The sequence below is a fragment of the Chrysoperla carnea genome, chromosome 5, assembly GCF_905475395.1.
Source record: "Chrysoperla carnea chromosome 5, inChrCarn1.1, whole genome shotgun sequence".
Classification (NCBI taxonomy): domain Eukaryota; kingdom Metazoa; phylum Arthropoda; class Insecta; order Neuroptera; family Chrysopidae; genus Chrysoperla; species Chrysoperla carnea.
In genome coordinates this window covers 2686745-2709762 of record NC_058341.1, presented here as the reverse complement: position 1 = coordinate 2709762, position 23018 = coordinate 2686745, and the positions used below count along the sequence as shown (strand labels likewise).

The following is a 23018-nucleotide window of genomic DNA, read 5'->3' as shown; positions in this document are numbered from 1 at the left end:
AAGTATGGATCACTTAAAGGTTTAGAGGAAATACTTAGACGGAATCCTAATTGGCCGTATCCATATATACTTACTCATTATTATCCATGTAAAAATATTGAAGAATGCCTTATGAAGGCCATAAACAGTGAAAATTTCTGTATTTTGACGAATAAAAAACGAGTTCTCTTCGAAATGTCAGAAAATGGTATATCAAACCTTTATGCCTTACATGATCCTCTATTTTCTTTTCATGTGGAATTACAAGTAAAAAAACATCATCCAATTTTGGGACCGTTGGATGATTGGATTGGACAAATTATTGAGGCTGGTTTTATACGAAAATGGTTTAATGAAATTGTTGATACTAATAAAATTCCGTTGGAATCAAAATTAATTATTTTAACTTTACATGATTTTAAATTATGTTTTATTCTTTTATTTTGTGGATACGGTTTAGGAATATTAATGTTTTTCTATGAAATTCAATCCAGAGATCCAGTCAATTAACAAGAGGATTCCCCTATGTGACAGTCAATTTTTTTGGAAATGTTTTTGACGAAAAATGAAGAAATTTTAAATCCTCATTATGAACAAAATTTTGCAGATCTTGAGCTTGAAGAAAGTTTTACACTTGATAAAGTGTACTGTTTTCTAAATTGTGAAAAAGGATGCCACATAAATCAGATCTGTCAAATTTTTCTCAAAGCGCAGCCATTTATAGCCCAGAAAAAAGATGGAGAGACTCATGTGAGACGGCTGCGTTTAACACCAGTCAGAGATATCATCCTATCGGTCATTTTTCATCAAAACTCGATCTTTTATCTTCAATCAGGAAGGAGTTATTTACCTCTAAATTTATTATAATTACAGATCTTTTCCCAATCTTTTCGACTTTGAAACAAGCAATGGAGAAATCGTTTGTTATACACATTTTTCCTTTTCTAACTCCAATAGTTTGTTCGATATAAAATCAATAAATTTCGAATTAAAACATTGTGATAATGTTTCGAATGTAAACACATTTACTTGGGTAAACAAACTAACATTTTCTTTTCTTTTTGTTCTTTTACTGGCTCCCATCTTATGTTTAGTTATTATTGGTTACCGGCACCCATCCTATATTCAGCTATGACATAGTTGTGACGTAAACATAGAAATAATCAACAAAATTGGTTGGACAATATTTTTTTTTAAATCCCAAGTGAAAAAATATGTTTATTGATTATGAATTTTAGGTATTCACGGTTTACTAGTATCATAATTCTTGGGCAAATATGAATAATAGAGTATGACGTGCATTGTTTCGCTTGTATTTACCAGCGTATTTTTCTTAAAATACTAGGGCCTAAGAGTCTCATCTTGAGTCTTAAAATTTAAACTTTAAAATAAAATACAACGATATTTCTTTAAATATGAAGTTGTTAAAATTTTTCGTCAAATTATTTATCACAAAAACTTTAACAAATAATTTAGCTTACTTTGTGGAAATGAATTTCGAAAGTGGACTTATAAGCGTAATGAATTGTGAAATTCAATCATTTTCGTATACGAATAATTTAATTCAAAATTTAAGTATGAATTTAAAATATGTATTCACCACAGGAACGGTCTCCCAAAATGATTCAATTGGTTACATTTTTGTTTTGGAAAATAACTACACAAAATTTATCAAGAAATTCAAAGAAATAAAATTTAAAAACTTTCGAGCGAAATATATTTTGAATTTTTATGATTCCAAAATGAATGCCACAAAGTTATTCAATTATTTTCGATATTTGTATGCACATCGAGTAACAAATGTAATAATTGTGGATGCTGAAAATAATTGGTTTAATTATGTACCGAATTATTGCAATAAAACGATAAAAAATATCACCACAATGCAAAAACATGAAAAATTTCCAAAATTATTTTATAATTTCAATAAATGTCCACTTAATGTGTTAATAAGATTGTGGAAACCAAATGTTATGGATCCAATTTGGTGGGATCCAATCACATTGGAATGTCACGTTAAAGATGGATTAGAAATTAAATTAATTAAATTGGTAGCAGAAAAATTAAATATTGATTTAAAATATTTTTTACAATCTAATAATACCCGCCGTTCCGATGCTTATGGTCTTTTTAATAACTCATCCAAATATGATGTAATACTTGGAGCAATTATACCACATATTGAACGTCATACAGTTTTTGATTACAGCAGAGGATTTTTATTTGATCGAATAACATGGTTTTGTCCTCGGGCACAGTTCCAACCTCGATGGAAAACTTTTTATCGAATATTTGATATTAAAGTTTGGTTATTAATTTGTTCTGTGTTTTTATGCGTCACACTTATTTTTTACGCCATAAACAGAGAACTTTGGTTGAGTATTTTAAAATCATTATTATTACACATTGGGCAGTCATTGTGGATCGCTAAATCAAAATATTCTTATTTAATTCTTCTGGTCTCTGTTTACGGGTTTATTTTGACAAATACTTATCAAGGTAGTATTGTAAGTGCATTAACAAAACCCCTTTTAGATTACCAAGTATCGAATGTTGAAGAAATGGTTTCTAGTTCGTGGCTAAAATATGGTGTAATTAAAGGTTATGAGGCACGTATCAAAAGAAATCCGAATTGGCCGTACCCATATATTCATACTCATTTTTATCTATGTGTAACTTTTGAAGAATGTTTAACGAAGGCGATACAAAGTAAAGACTTTTGTTTCTTGAGTAATAAAAGACGAGTTACTTTTGAAATGGCGAAAAATGAGGTTTCAAATCTCTACAGTTTAGATGATACATTTTTCTCATTTTACTATGAATTAAATGTAAAGAAAAATCATCCAATTTTGAAACCGATAGATGACATGATTGGTCGAATTTCTTCTGCTGGTTTTCTACTAAAATGGTTCCATGATTTATTGGATAGACATAAAATTAAGTTGGAATCAAAATTAATAGTTTTAACTTTACGTGATTTTCAATTATGTTTTATTCTTTTATTTTGTGGATACGGTTTAGGGATATTAATGTTTTTCTATGAACTTCAATCTAAAGGTCCGTAAATTAACATTTAATCGGCTATGATTCGTCTATATAACCAGACTGGAAAGTTTTTAATTACATTTTTAAATTTTATTAAGAGAGGTGATTTTGATATGATATGAAATTTGAATAGTATTAATAATGATTTTATTCGATAAATTTCAACATGTTGTTTCTGAGAGGAGTAGAAAATAAATTTGGTGAAAAACTATTGATTGTATGAAAAAATGTTTCAAGCAAAATTTGTTATAAAATAAAACGACTATCATTTTATATTTGGCATTTGTACTTCATTTTTTCTTTCTAACACGATTTATGTAATATGTAATTACTTACAATTTTCGAAATATGTATTATTTCAATGAAAATTCAAATAACATTTTTAATAATTACTTATAAAACATATAAATATCTAGTAATTACTTACCTATTATTTTCGAAATGTTGACTATTTTTATTTCTAATTCTTTCTTGAATCATTTAAATTTCCATTTGTATGATTGTGTCGAAACAAATGATCAATAAATTTCGAATTAACACTGAAGCAATATTTGTCATGTAATTATAGTTGATTTGGGTAAACAAGTGCTTACGAACGCGTATCGTTTATATATTTTCGAGTTGATGTATTGATACTCTTCGATTTTTCTTCGGAATGCCATAACTTACCATGATTATGGCAAAAAGGAACGAACTAATTAAATTCTACTTGGAAATGAAGAAAATTGTTAATTGAAAAATCGGCCATGATTTCTGAAATTGATTGTGGAAAATATTTCATGAAACTGGTTCGTTTTATATTTTCCCAGAAATATTTTAGACCCTAAAATGTTTCTGTATTTTTATTTTAGATATTTGAGTATCAAAATTTAGGCCTCGTCAAATAACCATCGATTATTTCAAATATGAAATTGTTAAGAATAGCAGTTTTCGTGACAGCAATTATTACAAAAACTTTAACAAATAATTTGCTAAAATTTATTGATTCGAATTTTGATAATGGACTCATAAATGTCAATTTTGGACCTCAATCATTTTCGTATACGAACAATTTAATCCAAAATTTAAGTAGAAATTTAAAATATATATTCACCATCGGAACTGTCTCCCAAAATGATTCAATTCCAATTGGTTACATTTTTATTTTGGAAAATAATTACACAAATTTTATCAACAAATTTAATGAAATAAAATTTAAAAACTTTCGAGCGAAATATATTTTGAATTTTTATGATTCCAAAATGAATGCCACAAAGTTATTCAATTATTTTCGATACTTGTATGCACATCGAGTAACAAATGTAATAATTGTGGATGCTGATAACAATTGGTTTAATTATGTACCGAATTATTGTAATAAAACGATAAAAAATGTCACCAGAATGCAAAAATATGAAGAATTTCCAAAATTATTTACTAATTTACATAAATGTCCAATCAATGTTTTATTCAGATTTTGGAAACCAAATATTATGGATCCAGTTTGGAACGATTCCACTACTCTTGAATATTATTTTAATGATGGTTATGAAATCAAATTAATGCGAATGTTAGAAGAAAAAATAAATTTTAATTTGAAATTTTTTCGAAAACCCAATACAACCTTTCGTGGTGACATTTACCATTTTTTTGCAAACTCGTCGAAATATGATATACTACTTGGAGGAGTTGTACCAAATGTTGCTCGACAACAAATTGTTGATTACAGTCGAGGATATTTATTTGATCGTATAATATGGTTTTGTCCTCGAGCACAGTTACAACCTCGATGGAAAACCTATTATCGAATATTTGATATTAAAGTTTGGATATTAATCTTTTCTGCGTTTATTTGCGTTGGACTTTTTCTTTTCGTTTTAAATCAAGAATTTTGGTTGAGTTTTTTAAAATCATTATTATTACACATTGGACAATCATTGTGGATTCGTCAATCAAAATATTCTTATTTAGTACTTTTGATATCTTTTTATGGCCTTATTCTAAGTAATACGTACCAAGGTAGTATTGTAAGTGCATTAGCAAAACCATATTTAGAATATCAAGTAACAAATGCTGGTGAAATGGTTTCAAGTTCCTGGTTAAAGTATGGCATGCTTAAAATATTCGAAGGTCGTCTAAGACAGAATCCTGATTGGCCGTATCCATATATTCTGGAACATTATTATCAATGCTTAAATTTCGAAGAATGTATTACAAAGGCGATAACAAATACCGATTTTTGTTTTTTAAGTAATAAACAACGAATTACTTTTGAAATGACTCAAAGAAGAGTTTCAAATCTTTACGCTTTAAATGATCCATTATTATCATTTTTCTTTGTATTTTATGTAAAGAAAAATCATCCAATTTTGGAACCATTAAATAAAATGATGGATCGTATTGTTGAGTCTGGTTTTGTAGGAAAATGGTTGAATGATTTGCTAAAAATCAAAAAAATTCCCTTGGAATCGAAATTAATTGTTTTAACTTTACATGATTTTCAAATATGTTTTATTGTTTTATTTTGTGGGTATAGTTTGGGAATATTTATATTTTTCTACGAAATTCAATTCAAGCGATTTAAAAAATGTTTCGTCTCCGATTAAAGCAGGTAATCGAAATTTAGTGCAAAATGGCATATGTCGAAAAAGCTTCCACTGAATTATTTTAATTTTAGGGGGATTATATTTCACCTGCAATATGAGTTATGAGATAGTGTTGAACTAGCCACCTTCCACAAATTTTTCCAAATCAAAAACACAAACAAAAGAAAATTTTAAATCTGTCAAGATATTTAATTATATGATAAATAATTTTTTTTTATTAAAACCTGATTAATTTATTGAATTTATATTTTATTAAAGCCAAATAATATCAATTCTAAGTATTATTTTCGGAATATTCGGAGAATTTTTGGAGTTTAACAAAATAGTGAAATATATTTCTTAAATGACAACATCTATGCAACTGAAAGTTTCAAGAAGAGCAAGTCGTGTTTCAGCGAGTCCCAGTCGTGTTTCGACAGCAAGAAGTGTTTCTTCTTCGAAAAATCGTTTCGATCGCTTGAGTTCGAAAAGTCCTAATCCATTGCAATTCACACCAGGTATCGCTTTTGTCCTATAGGGCAGTGTCCGTTGTAATTGTTTATTTTCACTTGTTTCATATTTTCCAGTTGCATTTTCGCGTATAAAATTTTTCCCATACAATTTGGATGAATTTCAACAACTTTCACAAAAATCACCAAAATCGAAAGTGTCAACGTCGATTCCAGAACATGAATTATATGTGAATTTAAATTGTTCAATACGTATCCTAATGGAATATGTTCGAAATGAGGCAAATATTCCAGAAACAGTGAATTTTGATTTATTTGATGAAATGGGTAATATGAAACTTACATTTAATTTACCAGCGAATACAAGCGCAAACACCATATTATTACAAAATGGTAATTCCAATTATAATTTTTTTTTTGTCTAAAGGGAAAATTTTTTACAGTTCAAAACGCCATTTTTATATCATTTTCGATTTTAGCTGTATATTTTATTGTGGTTATTCCTAAACATGAACCAGGCCTTTCAATGAAACCATACATTTTAATAAATCGTGGCGCACGTTTGAATGCTGATTATATGAATCGTGTTCGACGTCAAATTCAATCTAAAAAATACGCTAAATTTGCTTCAGCATCGTAATATCCATCTAAGCAAAATAATTACTATTTAAGGTATTTCTAACGACATGAGCTTAAAAGTCGAGTACACAGATGAGCATTAATCGTTGTAGCGTTGACAGATTTACTACACTAATACAACTACTATTTAGAGAATTATATTTTTTCTCTCAAGATATTGCATTCTCTCATTCCGATATAGAAAAATCTTAACATATTTTACATTAATAATGGTAAACCAATTTTTTTTTGTGAGCAAAGAAAAGCTTTGATAAAAACTTTTCCATTATTATAATTCTTATTATAAGCTTGTTAATTAACAATTGTTGCTTTTGTAAAATTTATTTTTGTGTAATTTAATAAAATAAAATTTTTCTTTTGAATTGTTCCTTTTCATTTTTCTTTTATTTTACATTTTCATCAAGTTTAAAACTAAAGATTCTTAATAAAGCACGTATTTCTTTCTGATATATCCTTATTCTTTGTTTTTTTATAAACACGGCCAGTTAAAAATTTGTATTATCTTTTTTCATCTTGGCCGAAAAACATTTTTTTTTATACCATGCAAATCTTTTCCAATTTTCATAAACCAAGTACAGTAGAGTCTCGATCATCGAAAATCGTCTCGAATCGATAGTAAAACCAGGAGTGTTCCGATGACTGAAATTGTATGAAAAAATTCATTATTAATAAAATAAGGCATTGAGAAAATTGGAATGCATGTATTTAAGCGAGACTGTATACGCACAGCATGAAAGTCAAATGGTTTTGAAAAATTACCTGGGCTTAAAAGCTATTAACACAGACATCCATTGTACTTGATAACTCTTGTCTAAAAAATTTGTCTATAAAACTAGCGTACCGATACCAATGTCAATGCAATTTTGAAATCGATTAAAATATGTTAATTTTGATTTAACCTTCGTTAAAAAACAGTTCTTTTTTTAGATAAACAGGCAATTATTTTATAAAAAATATTTTTTCGATTTTATTTAATTGGATTTAGAAAAGTTTCTATTGGATAAAAAAAAAAATTGTTATCAAAAAGTTGGCTAGTTAATTTCATTTTAATTGCAAATAACAAATAATTTTAATCGATACATATTTTATAATTTTGTTTTTCAAGCAAAGTTTTCTAATTTACTCGATTATTAGAAATAATGGTAAATATATGATACAGTCTATGTGCCAAGATATTTTTCGTAGCCGGGCAGAGAAATAATCTAAATAATTAAATTCATTATACGAACAGACTCAAAAATTTCCGAAGTTTATATTTTTTTTGCTTACACCTTTACTATCGTGATGAGAGAAATTCTCATAATTTCTGAAGGCCATGAAAAAAATATATTTTTTAACTCTGTGGATGAAAAAGAAAAAATTGGAATATTTCGTAATAGATATTAGTTATATCGTTTTTTATCAGTAATGTATTTGTTATTGATAATAATATATATAATTAATTATATACAATTTACCGATTAATTGAATACAACATGTTTAATTAATTATCTCGTTAGCGTTGTTGGTGGTAATGATAATTGATACACGATAATTATATAGCAATAATTATACATTAAACGTTTTAAGGTTGTTCATACGCTACAGGAAAAGAAACACAAATTTATTTATTGCATTGTAAAAAAATATTTAAAATACATTATAATTTTGATATATTTAAACGCAGTGTTTAAGCGCTCTCTGTTGATGACGTATAAGTAAGTGATCTGTCAATTGGTAACAGTTTAATGTATAATTTACACTATAAAAAAATGAATTACAACACAAAATTTCCACTCGTTATTATTAAGTTTTCTAATAAAAAGCCGTAGAATAATATAATTTAATGAAATACCATATAAAATGTAAGTAATTAATATCATACAGTAGGTTAACAAATTTGACAAACCCGTACTATGATGTCACGTTCGTAAAAAAATTTGAATTTCCATTTTAGAAATTTTTAAATGCCCTCACTGAATTTGTACTTTTTATTTATTAATTTTAAGTAATTAAAAAGATATTATTTACTAAAATAATGGTTTAGTTGAAATGTCCAATCATTAAAGTTACGGATGAAAAATATTTGAACCAAATTTAAATTTCATGAATAATCCCTATTGTGTTTTTGAAAAAACTCTTGTTTTCTTTTTGTTTTTGTGACAAAACTGTTTTTATTTTATACAAACTAGGTCCAATCTGATGTCTGATCATGATGACCCCATGAAATGCCGCAACTTTGATCGCATAGTATCTGTCTCTATACCATACCAGCATTACAGTAAATGCCATGCATTTCTCATAGTGTTCACATTGGAAACATAACACTCCTTTTGGTGCAGTCAAGTAAAAACATTGATTCTCCGAAATCCGTAAATTTTAAACCAAAAAATCCATCTTCTTACTTTAATGTAATATAATATATTCATAGAATTCAATGAAAATTTGAAACATTTCATCTTTGTGACAGACAATTAAATTTTCCATCAAAATAACAAAATAAATTTTCCTATGAAAATGATATTGTTTTAAATTCTAATAAAAATGACATTGTTTGATAATATTATTTTATAATCATTATTATCAAACTTTTCTTTTATGTTGATTCTACACGATGTCTCATTTTAAAAAAACGACTTTTATCGTATATATATCCAGGTAAAATATCCAGAAGAGACGCCGAAATTCATCTTAAAGCTCTGGAACCCGTGACAGTAAAACTACACTTAGACAGATTTCGAAATTTCGCATATGAATCAATGCTATTTAACGATAGGTATACTATATGGACAAAGTGTACCAGCTAGGGTTTTATCCTGGCAGAAATATTTTTTGCTAGGATTTTTTTATTTTTTACTGGTGTGACAGATGCTTTGGTCAAGCTTGGAGCTGTAACACCTAGATATTTGGAAAGTAGAACTCAAAACAAACAAATTCAGCAAAAAAGTAATTCCACGATTAAGAAAATAAATTCAGTTGCGAAAAATAAGTCACCGTGTATACATGTACGTACAGTAACTGTTTGGTGATTAAAAACTTTGTTAATTTGTGTTAAAAAAGCAGCTAAAAGTTTAACATAAATTTTATGACAATAAAGCTTCATTAGGTGTTAAATCCAAAGCACGTGTTGTTCATGCAACCGCAAAAACACAGAAAATGTTTTTCACATTTTATTTTAACGAGAAACTATTTAGAAATTATAAAAATTATCTTATATAATTTTTCTCAAGCTTGTTTTATCCTGTCCACGCGATATCTTCCTTATTCCTGTATCAAATTCCATGATCTACCCCTCATTTGAAAGCTTATCGTGCTGCCTACTGACCGTACCGCTTAACAAAAAAAAAGCTCGAGAAATAATATTCACATATAATTTTATTCATTATGTAATTTGCATATCATATTTGTAATAAAATTGCCTATAAATAAAAATAAATTGAAGTACTGTTGATGTATGTCACTGTCTTTAGCCACGGATATCGCACTACGAAATTCCGCTCGGGGATCGAGTAAGAATTTTTATAATATTGTATAAACGTTTTATAAAGCTGCATATATGATAAGTTTAGTCTCTCAAATACGGGCGTATCGACGAGAGCACAGGTCTGTTCAGCTAGTTCCCCTTTCGAGCTTTCAAGTGGAATTTACGAACCAATTTTATCATACACACATCTGTTTGCGGGAAATAATTAGTCGGGATGATAAAATATATAATCTTTAAATATTCATTTCACTTATTCGGGTTGTATTTTTTGGAATTGTATATACGTTTTAAAGTTAGTTCTGATTGCAAATTAGGCTAGAACATTTTATAGTATGTATTATATGAGAATATCAGTTATGTGTGTGTGTGACCCCATAGTCGTGTTACATATACAGATATCGTTTTATATACGTTATATATAGGGTGTCTAGCTAAGTTGTCTACATATGGAAAACATGACATCGAATTTACAGGCTGTCCACAAATTGAGAAATAATTGAAACGTTTCAAGAAAACTCTTCCAAGATATGTAGAAATGTATTTAATCAATTTTGTAAAAGAACAATTGTATGTATGGAACACGAAGGATCCGTTGACCTTAACTTGTACCTTAAAAAGGTTTTTTTTTTACTTAAATTTTTTTCTATAAACAGTTCTAAAAGATGCAACCTTTATCAGTGACTGTTCATAGAAATATATAAGGTTGAATTTAATTTAATTACAGGAAACCATTAGTAATGAAAATTGTTGATTAGTTAAAGTGCTTTTTTCTCTCCTTAACGAATTTATTTGATGGCGATGGAAATTACTTCGGATTTAGACAGAATGTCACTTCATAAAATGCAGGTATAAAAAAGTCTCTCATGGTAAAAGTGTTAAATATTTAATTGCTTCTAATAAATTTTTCTCTAAATAAACTGCTTGTTGAAAAGGGTAGGTGTTTTTAAAATAAATTTTATAAAGTTTATAATTGGCTTGCCATTCGTTCCGTTTATATATCAAATTATTTTATACCTAATAAATAATTACATAGACAACTTGAATGGCATTCATGAGTAACATAATGCATAGAATATAATTGATTAGTTATTATGAAAATCACGATACAAAAATAATAGGTTCCAGAATTGCAACCCGACTTAAATTCGCCTAGAATTTAATAATAAGTAATCCTTGCACATCCTATACATTAGACAAAAATTGAATGTAGGTAAAAAGCTAAAAGTCGCATAAAGGAATACAAAAAAATAGCCATGCTTAGAGCGTCCTCAATAGCAGCTCTGACTTTGATGATTTTTTCTTAATGATTCTTTTTATATATTGTTTAAAATCAGAAACCTTTCAGAGGGGGAAAACGCAATGTCCTGACTGATACATCGACACCCAGCCTAAATCACTAATGATAGAAGTTTGGAATTTCGAGAGAATATTAATTCTATACTGTAAGTGTCATTTAGGAGAGGATTTTTCCCATTATCGATTAAAAATTTCCGCTCTGTAAACCTCATGCCTGTCTGTATTATGTCTTCTTATTGATAAATCAATCAGTTAAAATTATACCTATTACTTTAACATCGTGATGGGAATAATAAATTTAACGAATATTTTGCATTAGATAGAATGCAACGATAAAATGCGTTTCGAAAATTTAATTAATATTATCGAAAATTATATCTATTAAATTAAAAATTTTCCAGGCCAGCCAAAAAAAGTCCTCTGATTAGGAATATTTTTCGATGATAGGTGCATTTCCAAAATGGCTCTTGACCTAATTCTGTTTAATATGACAAAACATATCAAATACAAAACACACAAGTACTGCAGTACTTGTCGGAATCAGAACGATATTAATTGTAAGATGTAATAGCTTACAGCGAAATGCTCAAAGCTTTGTAGGTATGTATAGACATTATATAGATTTTCCCTCTTAATGGATTTATTCATTAATAGGCTTATCAAATAGAAACTGTAATAAGATAGAGAGTTGTAAATTTGCAGGTTGCTTCAACTAGTGATCTACTGAAACATTCTTGAAAAATTGCCCCATCCCAAGAGGTTGGGACACCAAATGACTAAAAACAGAGCAAAAATATTTTGCAGTTATTTGGCTCCCAAAAGTTATTGGAAAATTTTGTTCGAAGAGTGTCTAGATTTCGCAGAAACAATTTTACGAAATAACACTTTTGATACGAAAAAACAATTTTGGGTAAAAATTTTCAGTCCATTTTAGCCTTAACTATACCTAAAAATTGCGGAATAATGTTTCAAAAAAAATCTATCGATTACCAGTTATGAAATAGAGAAAGGTTTTCATTGAGCTTTCTCCTTGAGTGTTCATAGAGCCTTCTCCGAATTGAATCCGATTTTCAGGATTATCGACTATTTATTAGTTGTTTCGGGTACGGAATCCTAACACATAACCTTACACATAGCTAAGAACACTTCCCATTAAATTACCTTTCAAAAGAAACAAAAAAAATTTTAAATCGGTTCATCCGTTTAAGCTCTTTGATGCCACAGACAGACACACATAGCGGTCAAACTTATAACACCCCTTTTTTGATTCGAGGGCTAAAAAGACACTCTATATAGAAGCATATTTTCATAAACTTGACTATAATGACAATAATACCTTGTTCTTTAGAAAATCTGGAAACAATTTTCTAGAAAAGGATAGACAAATATCTATATGGGACTAAATCCCGAGTTTTTATGCCACCTCCCAGCTCTTTGTCTATAAAATTTGTTATTAAACACATTATACATATTTCATAAAGTATTAAACAGTTTGTGACTATCGTAATATGAATGTAGTGATAAAACATTTGTTTATGACTGTGTGTCATTGTAATGTTCAACTTCCATTCAACGAATAACTAGATTCTAACATGCAATCAAATGGGGTACAGTCAAATAACGGATAATCATAGTACCATATTCAAAGAAAATTTCAAAGTACAAATTATACAGATAATGAAAGAAACCGCTCGCATTTTGCTAAAAACCTCATGAAATGGGTTACTTAGGTATCAACTATCATTTGTAACGTCTGATTTAGTGGCGAAAATGTTTCTATTTGTTAATAAACAATAAATTGTTAATTCAATGAAACGATCAATGTTAAAGTTCACTTAAAAACTTAGTAATTAGGCAACTTGTATGACGTAAATGTTAAGTGTTGACAAATGTATAACGTATATGTAATTCAAATTGCCTATTTATTAATTTTGTTAGTGGTTGAATTAAAACTTTATTGTTTATTAACAAATAGAAACATTTGTGCCACTAACTCATACATTCTAATGATATTTGACACTTAAAACACACATTCTATGAGATTTTAGGCAAAATGAAAGCGGTTTCTTTCATTTTTCTTTATTTGTAACATCTGTAACTGAACTAAAATTTATTATGAGGCTAGCCTGTCTTTCTTTGATGAGTGTGTTTTTCAGTTATGCTGAAAATATTAACTTTTGCTAGTAAATAATTCATTCGGTTCATATTTCACAGACTGCTTGACATACGATCCCAAAAATACTATTTTTGTTCAATTCTATCCCATCTTCCCCTACATAAAATGTTTCATATTTAATATAATAACAAAACATTAATGCTATTTCCCATTAGTAATTAAAATCACATTAAAATTTAGTGGCTTTTTGATGCTACATCCTTTCTTGGAAAATTCGAAACTCACAAAATTATATCTTTAATTATGTATTGCAAATTTTTCTCTTAGATTTTTCTATACCTTATATATATATAAAAGGTCCCGTAATAATCTATCTCGAATCCAGGGAGAATACAGTAGGAGGAAGTTAGGTTATTACACTCCTTAAAGTGTTTCGGTTGTCACGTGAGTAGTCAACAAGTTAACTAGGCAATTTGTATGACGTAAATGAAAAAAAATGCTCTTCAAATATCGAAAAAGCGTCTAAAATCAAAGTTTTTCTCTGTTTTCTTTTTGGAAAGTGCCGTCACCGTTCTTGCTCAAACAGCCGAACCACTTTAATATAGACCAATTGTTTAATATAACTCTCCTACGATTATTTTCTGAACACCCTGTAATCAACTAATGTGATGAAGTCCACAAAGGGCTTAAAAAATGTTGATCCTGTTCCTCTAAATAAATACATAAACATACAAACGAAAATAAATGAACAAATATTTTTAATTAATATTTTTACGTAGAAAAAGCCTTTGGAAAAGATTTTCTTCTGCGAAAATATGTTTGTAAAAATTATTTTAAAAATAATCATAAACAAGGTTTGAAAGTGATTCAAAGAAAAAAACACTTGATTAATTTTTTTGATGTGTATAATTATTTGTGTAACTATTTGTATGATATAAAGGCCATTGAAATGAAATGGCCTTATTATTTCGTTGTGTATGTTTGTCCAGTTGTGGGTACCTTTCATTTGTCCACGGACAAAATCTAGCTGATGTTATACAGTGTGTTCAAATAAGTCAACACCATGATATGGAAAATTTGGATAACTAATATTCATGTTGGATGGTATGTTTATACCATGCATATATGAAATATACATAGTATATTAAGTTTAGTCCCAAGTTTGTAACGCTTAAAAATAATGAGGAAAAAAATTTTGTCATAGGTGTTCATAAAATCACCTAATTAGTCCATTTCCGGTTGTCCGTCCGTCCGTCTGTGGACACGATAACTCAAAAACGAAAAAAAGATATCGAGCTGAAATTTTTACAGCGTACTCAGGACGTAAAAAGTGAGGTCAAGTTCGTAAATGAGAATCATAGGTCAATTGGGTCTTGGGTCCGTAGTCAATTGGGTCATCTTGTAAACCATTAGAGATAGAACAAAACTTTAAATGTAAAAAATGTTTCTTATCAAAAATTAAACAACTTTTGTTTGAAACATTTTTTCGTAAACATCACTGTTTACCCGTGAGGGCGCCAATTACGCGGAAATTTTATAATATGTACTATACTTGATTATCAGTTATGTATGTGTCACATGTTTGTATGTGTTATGTGATAAAGAAATCAACACTGACTATACATGGTATTTCAACAATTAACTCAGTCAATTGTTTGTTTTCCCTTGTTTATTCTTATTTTTCGTCTACATTCATGAAGTTATAACCAAATTCATCATCAAAATTGATAATAATGTACAAATAATTTCAACCACAAGTCTAAACTTGCTGTGGCGCACGTACTATCTTAACCTCAAAGTGCAATTACTTATACTTGACCATTATTACAAGGAATTATTGGTAATGTTTGCTGATTAATTAGTCAAGACTAAAACCATGGTCAAGCTTAAAGGCAATAACAATTAAATATAATAACATAACAATAATGTTACTAATTGTATTATAAAGCTTTCATTATTCCAAATGCATTAATAATATTTTAAGGACGTTCCTCCGCAAGGACCCAAACATTTCGTTTTCTTAAGAAAATCTTAAAATCGTGTTTATACGCATTCATTAAATTTATTGATTTGCGCTGATAAAGTTTGTGTTGAGCTTTTAAACGGCTAATTTTCTTAAAAACTTTGGAAAACAAATATTCATTGGTTAAAAGCATGACCAAAATTTTCCTATAAAGACACGTGAACTCTTTTGTTCTATCTTTTATGGCTTACAAGATGCGTCCTACGGACCCAAGACCCAATTTTTCTATATTGCTCATTTACGAACACGACTTCACATTTTACGCCCTCTTCACGTTATAAAAATTACAGCTCGATATCTCTTTTCTTTATTGAGTTATCGTGTTTACAGACAGACGGACAACTGGAAATGGACTAATTAGGTGATTTTATGAACACGTATACCAAAAGTTTGTTGTTACCATTAATATTTTTAAGCGTTACAAAATTGGGACTAGACTTAGTATACCTTGATAAATTGACACACTATATATCGAAAAATTTTATTCTTTATTTTCGTCTAATTTTCTCAAGTTCTAACAGAATTTATAAATAAAATTCGAAACAGAAGTATGATCGTAGATTCATTCTTTGAAAAACTACCTTAACAAAGTTAATTTGTTTTTGATATATTGTATCCAGTATTATTATAATTAAACACCCAAAATAAGACGAATGATATAATTATACACAGGAGCCTTTGAATTGGTTATAACCATATCCATCAATGGTAAATTATATTTGTGAGGTTTGAATTTGTAATATGATATGCAATTGATAATACAAATCAATACAAATATTGCATATACATAGACGGAAATGTTCTAATTTATAATAATTAAAATATGATGATTGATTTCCTATAGAATTTCTACAGGTTGAGCTTAAAAAAGTCATTCTAATGCTCCACGAAGTATTTTGCTGCTAGGCTTGGAGCCCATGACAGTAAAACTGAAGGTTTATCCTGGCAGAAATATTTTTACCACGATTTTTTTTAGTTTTTACTAGTGTGACAAATATTTTCGTCAAGTTTTGAGCTTTCACACCGAAATATTTCGAAAGAAGACACCAAATTTTCCTGTAAATAGATAAAATTTGTAATAAAATGATCTATTACAAATTAATTTCCATGAAAGTGCTAAATAGAAGTTTTAAAAGACTAAGTATAATTTTCACTAGAAATTATTCAAATATACTTTGATAATAAATAAAATTAATTTAAATATTCTAAAAATGACGCACATGTATTCGATTCTGTATTTTAATTATTTATTAATTATTTACAAACATGTATTACATCTCGTATGTCAAACAAAATTATCTTTCTAACAAAAATATGTCAAAAACTTACCGTGAGATGTTTAAATTAATGAAAATATTTAAAATTTAAACGTATACAGAGTGTGGAGTAACGGATATACAGCAGAAACCATTAGTTTTTTACTAATTGAGAGGTTACTTGATCCTCTTTTATGTAGACGGAGGTCAGTATGGACTACGCAGGTTTTAGTATGGTTAGTTCGGTTTTACTTAAGTTATTTTTTTATTGGTTTGGCTAAAAAACGAGCTATAATTGATTAAAACGGTCCACCCTGTACAAATAAGTCAACACGAATATCTCCAATTAAATTGACAAGCCGAATCCCGAATACTCGAGATTCGAAAATAGAAAACGGAAGGAATTGAATGATAAATTAAGTTAAATCCTTTTTGATTGGCAGGCGTTATATATAATTACATCAGATATTTTTATATAACGATGATAATATATAAGCCGCAACACTTGAGCTTAAAAGAGAAGCAAGAAACGTTGTAATCAGCGGTACCATTCATATAGAAGGAAAGCGGAGAAAAGTTCATGAAAACCCAAGTAATAAACATATTTAGAAATATCATTTGTGAGAAAATTATCAGAATAAATAATCTTTCATTCATATTTTATTATCGAAATAATTATATTCAAAGTATATTCTAGTTCAAAAAAATTAATCATATCTAAAAGTAAAATAATATATTAAATTAAAAATTTAAAGAAACCTCTGACATAAAATCAGGTCTGCTCGATTCGTTGAGTAATAACACGTCTTTTTGGTGGGGGAGTTAAAAATGGGATTGATAAAGTATTGAAAAATTTTTATTTGTCGGGGAATAATCTCATTTAGCTCTTCGCAGACTTCGTTCGAATTTTTTTTATTAACATCACAATATTCACCATCGCAAGTCGCAAATTTATTCTCATTCCATCGCGAAATAGCCTTCAGCAACGCTAAGGGCGTTATTAGGAAAGTCACGCTTCTTAAATAAATACGGAACTCACCAAAAAAAAAAAAAAAAAACGCGGATTAATTAAAAATTTGCTAGGCTCTGTCATTGAAATATATAATTTTTATTTGTTTGTAAATTTTTGATCATGATTTTTGGGACTAATATAACGTTAATTATAAATTTATTAGGAAATTAATAATAATTTATGTGTCTAAATATTTACATAAACTAATTTAATATACAATAAATTATTAATTAAATTCATTAAAGATTAATATTTGATGTTGACAATATTATTGTTTTTGTTTACACATTGATATAACCGGGTATCCCAAAATAAATGGATCCATCAATTAGATCGCCGGAAAATAGGCGCATATTTAAATACACCTTCTACAATTCGGAAATTTTCATTCGTAAAATATATTGCGAAAAAATTTATTTTTAATTTTTCAACGAAAACTATACTTACGTTATTACACATTCCAGGATCGATTTTGACTATTTTTAACGTTTGAATTTTATTTTATAACTGTTATCACATTTTGTCGTACATCACATCTTTTGAAATATTCATTTTAGGGTTCCTTTTCAGAAGGGTTTCGAACTCTTCGACTCCGTTGCTCGTCTGTTGTACCTCGTACTTCACGGTTTTTTTACTTTTTCCTAAACACATTTTGACTAGTTTAAGAAAGTCACATTGTCGTCAATACTTCATTCTTTGCAGGATCCTACTACAGAATAATTTCGATAAATTAAAAAGCAATGTAAAATAATTTATTTTATCAAATTTTTGACATTCTAAGCCACGAAGGCTTTGAGTTAAGGAGCTTTAAATGGTGTATATTTTTACTTGGTGAGGTTTTTAGAAGTTATTGAGGTCGTCAAAATATTACTTGAAGTTAATGAGATACAATGCCCAAATTATCCGTTTTATATTTCAAGTTTTGAGAGGAAGGAAGCAAAAAATTAATTAATTTTTTAGATTTAAGTTATCGAGGTTCTACTGTATTTTTTCGCCTTTCTATTCTACGAATGCTTATATTTCCATACATAGATATATTATCTAGTTATTTTATCCACAAGTGTAACTACCATAACAACTTATTAAAAAAGATTCCTTGTTATTTATATCCCATATATTTTTTTTATAGAATAATCGTACGTAAGCTTCATAGATGTTTTCCCGAAAGTGATAGATTCTTTCACACAGAGGGTTTTTTAAGAGCTTCACCAGCCAATTGGCCAGAGACGGAGATGTACGAAGTTTAGACAGATAAAATATATAGTTGTTAAATTTAATCCCAGGGATTTGCGAAGATCTGAAAGGAAGTAAAATTTCGTAAGCTTACCAAATTCGCTCTCTTGGCCGAAACAATCAATTAAAAGAATAATTTAGTTAAGTTTTTCGACTCTTTAGAGAGGGGCTACTGTTTCATAGCAATTTTTTACATTATCGAGGTCCACATTAAGGTAGAAATCGAAAAATATAATCAACAACTTCCTTTCTAATTCCCCTTGACAACCATCTACTCTCGTAATTTAAGCAAGGCTCCATGCTAGGTCTAAGGACAATGCCAAAGTCCTCCGAAAGTCGATAATTTTTATAAGAAACAAGTAATCTATCTAATTTCGGTGGTAAAATCGCTGTTTCATGTTATTTACAAAAAAGTATATTCCGATAGATTCTATATTTATCTACCCATATTCGGAATTTTATTCGTTTGTTTACTCAAAGTTAGGATTATTTTTCTAGTGTTTTTTTTTCTTCTTTTTTTTATAAACAATTCAAGAAATTTGTTTATTTTTAGTTTGCGTGTATTATGTTAATTTACTGAATAAAAATTTCTTATATAGTGTTAATAATAATCAGTGAGAATATACTTTCGATGAAATCTTTCTCAGTCACGAAAACCATCTTCTCTCTGAAATGAATTTTTCGAAGAAACTTAGACTGTTATATATATATATATCTATCTAAATACATATTTAAAACCTTCTCAACAGGCTTGTATTCCGAAATTTATTTCGTTGTGGTTGCTTTCAAAACGAAAAAAATTCGTAGCGCAAAAGCTGCGTTAGCTAAACGAATTCACTCAGAGATTGAAAAAGAACACATCATTAAAATCGAATATTGCATTTTAAGTTTTCTAAGAATTATCATTTCAAAAACTAAACTCTCCTTAACGATCTTGACCTTTTTGATACCATATTTTATTCAAATCGGGCTTAAATTTTGATCGCTAGAGAGCTTACAGACCCATAAACGTATATATATATATATGTATAAATATTTTAACGATGGTCATTTTTGACATCTAGGTAGGGTCAATAAACATTTGAAGAAATTTTTTCAAAATTCCATCATCAGTACAAAAGTAGTAGCTCCATTTCCGTCGACAATTCGCTAAAAAGATATCTGATACCAATAACAAGAAACTGATTTACCTATATACTGATTCATTGACTGATCGATCAATGCACACCTGAAACCGCTGGGTCTAGAAGCATGAATAAAGGAAGATTTTTGGGAATTCAGGTTCTAAAGAGTTTAAATAAGGGTTAAAATCGGTAATCGGTATGTAAAAAATGATACTTGAGCTCATGTATTTACAATTGAAGGTAAACAGCGAAGCGGTTGCATAACTGCTAGTTTATCCATATTATTATTTTTTTATTATTCATACGGATAGATCAGTTTTCTTTCTAACTCGAATTTTATTTTATCATATACAAAATTCGTTACACTTCTTCATAATCCTGTAAACAAGTTTATTTTAATCCTCAGAAAATGAAGTAATAAAAATTCAAATTATATTTTATTTAAAATACATATACTAGAAAAAAAACCTTTTTTTCTACTATCTAGAATTCTAGATAGTATTATTTTTGTACAACATTTTCATACTGCAGCAATTGTTATGTAAACAAATGAAACATTTTTACGTGACCATATTATGAAAATTTCTCAGATATTGTAAAAGTAAAAATACATTTTTTTTTTCGAAGAATATTATAACACACGTTTTCGATAATTAATGATATTTCGTTCGAGGTATTTGGTAGTATTCATAATTATTTTCGATCAATTCGTATCCTAATTTGAGTGGGTCGTTTTCATAGAAAAAAAAACTGTAATACATAACCATCTTTTAATGAAGTATTTGTTTTATTATTTGTTCGAACCTTCTAATATATTCATATTAGAAAATGACACGTCTTTTCTACTGGCAGGGCTTACACGACCTATGAATATCATCACTTCCTTGTGGCATCTACGCTGTGTGGATAAATAAATTAGCACCTTTCTTGATTTTTCTGATCAAATAATATGTTAATATGTTAGATATGATCTTGAAGCCGAAATTCGAGACAAGCTCTGTGTAGAGCCAATAGAAAAAGCGAAGTCTCTTTGTGAAAAATGGGATATCGATACAACAATACGTGTAAGAAGACGTCGCAAAATACCCGGAGAATTCGCTAGAGATAAATAATAGGTATCTTTCGAACTAATTCTAGATGATCATGTACATACATTTCAAATATCTAGTCTTGTTTTCTCAATTACATTTTTGTCTCAAATTTAAAGCCTAGTTTGAGCCTAGTTTTCGAAGGGAGGGAGGTCGATAAAAAGGGATTATGCCCCGGATGCAAGTTAAGCTCTTTACGCTACTGGAAACTACCTGAGTGCCTGCTTTTTTTATGAATAAAGCAAATAAAAACCGTATACGATTTCCATACTAATTGGCAGATGGGAATAAACTGGATTGAAACTTTTCTATACAAATATATAACCATAAAGAAAATATATTGTACATACACAATTGAGAATTGCACGTAGGAAAAACCGTCTTTTCCTTTACATAATCATTGATGTATATAATATGTTTCATTGCAATGAGCTTTCTATATACAGAAACAAACCAAGCCGTAAGGAGTTTAGCCTTTGGGGTACAGATCAGTGGCTTTCTAATTTTAAACCGGTCAGCACTCGTGTCAATCGTTCGGTAATCGTTAGACGCGTTTTAAATGCACGTGTTAGTTAAAAATAGTTTGATTTCGTCATGAATAGTTAAATTCATTTTAACTAATTTCACCATATTTCTATCATAAGTTTTATTTAATTTACTGAGTACGATTTATATTATAGAAGTTAATCTTTTTTTACTTACTCCTTTACTCTTGCGATGAGAGAAGTTCATGCAATTTCTAAAGGACTTTAATTGGAAATTTCATAAATTACCAGAAAAAAAATTAAATAAATCGGATTCATTTAACGATTTAAAATCATGTATCTACGAAAAACTTTTATTTCAAGTGATTCATGGAGATATTTCGAAAAATACTCATCGAATTAAACTGATATTTTTGCATTAAACATTTTTTATTTCATTTTTCGGTATAAAACCATAATATTAACAGAAAGTTAAAAGAACGTTATTTTCTTCACAAAGGTTTTTTTTCGAGCTAGAAAAGTACAGTATTGTTTAAAGTAAATAAATAATGTTTCTTTTTCCATTATATATGCACTCATGGGGGTACCTACTTTAATTGTACATTCAAACATCATGATGGGGGCTGATGTCGGGTACTACTTACTGTGAATAAAATTTCTAGTAAAGTAATTGGCAGAGGCATAGATTGGCGAAACAACTAAATCAACGACAGCGCTGTTATCTAATAAAATTTACAAGAAATGAAACGATTATTTAAAATATGAATATTTTCAATTGTTTACATGTAAATGATATAGTTAAAGTGGTTTTTACGGTAAATGGTAGTTCAAAGTCTCTTGATCACAATAAACACTGTTTTGGGGCCTGTTACGAGGCAAAACTTAGTACCTTATGGTAGAACTCACAATAATGTTAATTATACAAAAACTAATCGGTGAATGAGCTTCAAAAAAGCTTTCATTATGAAGAAAATTTGTCACAGATTCTGTTTATGCAAGAAAAATATTACCTTCCGGCGCTTTCCAAAAAGAAAACATGCAAAAACTTTGCCTTTTGACGCTTTTTCGATATTTTTATACTATTTTTTTACATTTACGTCATACAAATTGCCTAGTTTACGATATCTTTACAGTATTTTCTTACATTTACGTCATACAAATTGCCTAGTTAAATAGTTGACTTTTCACGTGACAGCCGAATCACATTAAGTTATTTTATGATTGA

The 23018-nt window shown here is 28.6% G+C and overlaps 1 protein-coding gene across 1 annotated transcript; it reads left to right on the top strand.

Annotated features, from left to right (window-relative positions):
• Positions 1-5920: 5920 nt before the first annotated feature.
• On the top strand, positions 5921-6698 carry LOC123300285 (uncharacterized protein CXorf65 homolog). The gene is made up of 3 exons (XM_044882833.1): positions 5921-6106; positions 6176-6451; positions 6538-6698. Exons 1-3 carry the CDS (start codon positions 5953-5955, stop codon positions 6696-6698), a joined length of 591 nt encoding a protein of 196 aa, XP_044738768.1. The 5' UTR covers positions 5921-5952.
• The last annotated feature ends 16320 nt before the right edge of the window (positions 6699-23018 follow it).

Coding starts and splice junctions, on each gene's coding strand:
- LOC123300285 (XM_044882833.1), top strand. CDS start 5,953: ATGACAACATCTATGCAACTGAAAGTTTCAAGAAGAGCAAGTCGTGTT. Junction 6,107..6,175: donor TCCATTGCAATTCACACCAG/GTATCGCTTTTG, acceptor CATATTTTCCAG/TTGCATTTTCGCGTATAAAA. Junction 6,452..6,537: donor CACCATATTATTACAAAATG/GTAATTCCAATT, acceptor TTTCGATTTTAG/CTGTATATTTTATTGTGGTT.